Source organism: Meleagris gallopavo, unplaced genomic scaffold (genome assembly GCF_000146605.3).
Source record: "Meleagris gallopavo isolate NT-WF06-2002-E0010 breed Aviagen turkey brand Nicholas breeding stock unplaced genomic scaffold, Turkey_5.1 ChrUn_random_7180001957892, whole genome shotgun sequence".
NCBI classification, from domain to species: Eukaryota; Metazoa; Chordata; class Aves; order Galliformes; family Phasianidae; genus Meleagris; species Meleagris gallopavo.
In genome coordinates, this window is record NW_011217774.1 from 8,456 (window position 1) to 12,238 (window position 3,783).

Consider the following 3,783-nt stretch of genomic DNA (forward strand, 5'->3'; position numbering starts at 1 on the left):
GTAATTCCCCCAGTCCCTAAACACCCCCAAGGCCATAGCTGGGCCTCAAATATCCTCCTTTGTGGACCCCAAATCTCATCACCCTCAGAACTGCAGACTTCTCATGATCACATCCACCTCATACCTACACCTGAGCACCAGAGGCCCACCCTCCACCCACCCATCTTGGGGACCCCCATGGTAGCACCCCACTCTCCTCCTGTTTCTCCAGGTGACCCCCAGGGACAGCGAGGATCTGACCTACACCGAGATGCCAGCTGCCATCCCGTGCTCCCAGACTCCCAGTTCCCACACTGACCCCCAACCCCCCGTTATCTACACCACAGTGAGCACTGAATTACCGTGCTGATGGGCCTCCCCAGGTGCCTCATTTCTGGGGTTGTGTGGTAGGGGACAGACCTCAAATTCCCTGCTTGGGACTGCCTGATGTCCTCTTCTTATCCCAGACCAGCTCATCTCCCCTAATCTAACAACCCCAAATTCTCCCTGGTGCACCCCAAATGCTTCCCACTCACACCAAATCCCTCAATGCTCATCTCTTACCCCAAAATCCCGCCTTATCCCCTCAAATACCTTAATACTCTCCAATCCACTTCAAAACACCACCACCATTCCTGAGACACCCTTATCTGTCCCAGTCTATCCCTCTTATGGACATCCCCCAAAATGTCCCTTTCCTCCCCTTCCATCTCCTACAGATGCCCTATAGATCTCCTATAGATCCCACCTGAATCCCCTGCTTCCCATTCTGTCCTGGTTCTATCCTTGCTCTTTGGGTGCTGAGCAATTCCTTTGTGCATCACTTGCTTTGGAAAAATCTATACATCTATATGGTTATCATTACTGTTTTTTCTCTTCTCCTTTTCGGTCTCAGTGAATAGATTTCATCTCCACTGAGGAATTCTTCCTTGGTTTCTCCGATTCTTTCCCCGAACTCAGTGGGACGGGTCAGTGAGAACAAAAGCTGTGTGGTGCTGAGCTGCTGCTGTGTGACAGCACCGCAGTGCACCCTGTGGAGGCCCCAAACGCTGCCACCACTCACTGGGGAAACTGTTAGATGAGGAGGTGGCATCATGTCATCAAAATGCATTTTCCCTCCTCGCCACAAATCCTGCCCCAAAACCGTGGTGGGATGGGGGCTGGTTTGGGTTGTGGAGATGGAGATGCGCCGTGGGGAGCACACGATAAGGACACGTGTGTGCTGCGGGGACAGATGTGGTGCAGACACGGGGCACGTGTTGATGGCGTGCATGTGCTGTGCAGGCACACATGGAGTGCAGACACAGGGAGCACATGCTAAGGACACACGTGAGCAGCAGTGTGTCCAGCTGTTTGGCGCACGCACACGGCGTCGCACAGACACACACGGAGGCGCAGAGTTCAGCGTGTCCCACACGTGTGTTTGCACACCTGTTGTGCACACGGGGTGGTGCACACACGTTTAATCCACAGCCACGTGTTCACGTGCACAGGTACAGGGATGTAAGTCACAGGTGATGGTGAGCACACGGAGCACAGCGGCACCGCGCACACTTGGTGTGTGCACACGACATCCACGTCTTTGTGCCCGCAGGTGGGGGCATCAGCGGGGTCCCCCAGTGCCCACCTGGGCGTAGATAACGGAGGGCTCAGGGGTGGTAGAAGAGCCGGGGGGGTGGGTGCTGGGGGTCAGAACTTGCAGCTGGGCGTAGGTCAGAGCCTGGCTGTCAGCGGGGGACACCTGGGGACACAGGGACAGCAGTGTGACCATGGGATCCCAACACGCCTGAGGGGATGATGGCATTGTGTAATGTGTGGGGGGGCTGTGCGAGGGGGGGGTTGGGAGTCTGGGGTGGTGTAGAATTTGGGAAGCTGTGGGTGTGACACTGGGGTTCTCTGTGGGTGGTGTTTGGGCATCCCGCTGTGGTTTGGGGCTGCCCATAGGGTCTGAGGGTGTTGAAGGCGTCCCAGGGGGCTTCACTCTGGGGTGTGGGGCATCGCCATGGCGGTGATTTGGATGTCCCCATGGGCTGGATTTGGGGGTGCATACAATGTCATGGGAAGACTTAAAAGCAGGGGTTTTCCTTGGGGTCCCCACAGGCAGGGTTTGGGTTTTCCAAGTGAGGTCTGGGGCAGGGGCAGTGGGGCAGGTTGGGGTTAGGGGTCCCTGATGTAGACACTGACCTGGAACTGCACGGCCTTGGGGCTTCTGGTAGTGGCACCTGAGTCATAAAGGGAAGGAGATAAGGGTGGGATTATTGAGGTCTCAAACAACACCTGCAGAGCTTTGTAGGTAATACATGGGGGAATAAAGTCATTTAACTCCTTCCCCACCAGGGTTCTCATCTCTTCGTATCTGTCGTCTGTGGGCAGCAAGGAGAAAGGAGACAATAACCACAAGGATGAAGGCAATGGCAGCAGCACAGCCCCCCGCCACTGCTGCCACCAGGTTCCCATGGGGCCTTCCATTGTCACCTGGGGGATGTGGGTGTTTGGGTGTCACCATCCCTGGCCACCACCTCAGTGGCAGTAGGATGCAGTGACGCTGTCACGCATGAGTGATAAATGGGAGCACAAAATGGGGGCTCTGACTTACCTGGGCTTACAGGTCTGCTAATTACTTCCAGGGTCACATTATCCCCAAGGGGTGACAATAGAAGGCTGGAGCCCCCAATGCGGTAGGAGCACCTGTAGGTGCCAGAGTCGGATGGGGTCACCCCAAAGATGGTGAAGGTGGCCGTGCCCCCACCATCAGGGACCTGGTGCTGGATAGGGGCTGAGTGCCCAGCCTTGTGCAGGAAGATGATGCCCCCGTATTCCTGGTTCCAGCACTGGATGGTGACATTGGTCCCCAACTCCACACTTTCTTTGGGTATCAGGGAAATGCCAGGTGGGGGATAACTGTGATCTGAGTGCAGAGAGGAGACAGTGATGGAACACAGCTCTATAGGAACAGACCAGGGCCATCTGCTTGCCACAATGTCCTCACCTGTCACCAGCAGCTCCACGGGGTCACTCTTCTTCGATGTCCCTGGTGGCTGGAACACCCTGTACTGACACCAGTACTTCACTGCATCCTTCCTCCGTACATTAACCAAGGAGAACTCAGCTGTGTCCTGAAGCACGTCCATGTCCTTGCACATTTCAGTTCCCCTATATCCTTCCTGGCAGAGTTCAACTCGTGCAGCCAGCTGGGGCAGGTGGCAGCGCAGGGTGACAGTGTCCCCCAGGGACACCCCCTGGCTGGGGTGCAGCGACAGGGAGGGTGGGGGCACTGGGACAGGGGACAGCAGTCAGCCTTGTCCCTGCACACCCTCCTCTGCCCTTCTGATGGCCAGCTGACCACGCTCCCCTCCCTCTCTCCCCATTATCCCCCTGTCCCCATACTCACGTTGCTGTGCTCTGCTCGCAGCCACCAGCCACCAACCTGCAAGGGACACGGTCCTGGTTCCACACAGGGCCACCAACCCCCGTGGCACCACGTCCCCATTGTCACTCACCCAGGATGAGGGCCAGCGCCATTGGTGCCATGAGGCAGGAGCAGCTTGGGGACAGCGAGACTGCAGCTGGGACAGGGAGTGGCTGGAGAGATGCTTTCAGTTTCCCATGGGGACAAGAAGTGACATGACGTCACCTCCTGATGTTGCAATTGTGGTCCCCAAGGCGTGGTGTCTTTGGGGATCTGCCGTGGGCTGCCATGCATGCAGCTGCAATTGCAGTCCCTGTTGGGGTGTCCCACACACGCTGCCACCTCTCAGCTGTCACACGCTGCCTGCAAAGCGCTGCCAGTGCGTGGTGTCCTCC

General features: G+C 57.0%; 1 protein-coding gene across 1 annotated transcript; it reads right to left on the reverse strand.

The window, feature by feature from the left end:
- Window positions 1-1,374: 1,374 nt before the first annotated feature.
- LOC100541598 (T-cell-interacting, activating receptor on myeloid cells protein 1) lies at window positions 1,375-3,776 on the reverse strand. Its single transcript, XM_010728440.2, has 7 exons — window positions 3,480-3,776; window positions 3,371-3,406; window positions 2,969-3,253; window positions 2,576-2,887; window positions 2,314-2,454; window positions 2,164-2,201; window positions 1,375-1,720 (listed from the first exon to the last, which is right to left on the reverse strand). The coding sequence occupies exons 1-7, from the start codon at window positions 3,508-3,510 to the stop codon at window positions 1,583-1,585; spliced, it is 981 nt and encodes a 326-aa protein (XP_010726742.1). The 5' UTR covers window positions 3,511-3,776; the 3' UTR covers window positions 1,375-1,582.
- Window positions 3,777-3,783: the final 7 nt, after the last annotated feature.

Bases quoted from the DNA above. Each gene is read 5' to 3' on its own strand.
- LOC100541598 (XM_010728440.2), bottom strand. From the start codon at position 3,510: ATGGCACCAATGGCGCTGGCCCTCATCCTGG. The intron at 3,254-3,370 runs GTGAGTATGGGG...CCCCTGTCCCAG, and splicing joins TGCGAGCAGAGCACAGCAAC to TGCCCCCACCCTCCCTGTCG. The intron at 2,455-2,575 runs GTAAGTCAGAGC...CACATCCCCCAG, and splicing joins TAGCAGACCTGTAAGCCCAG to GTGACAATGGAAGGCCCCAT.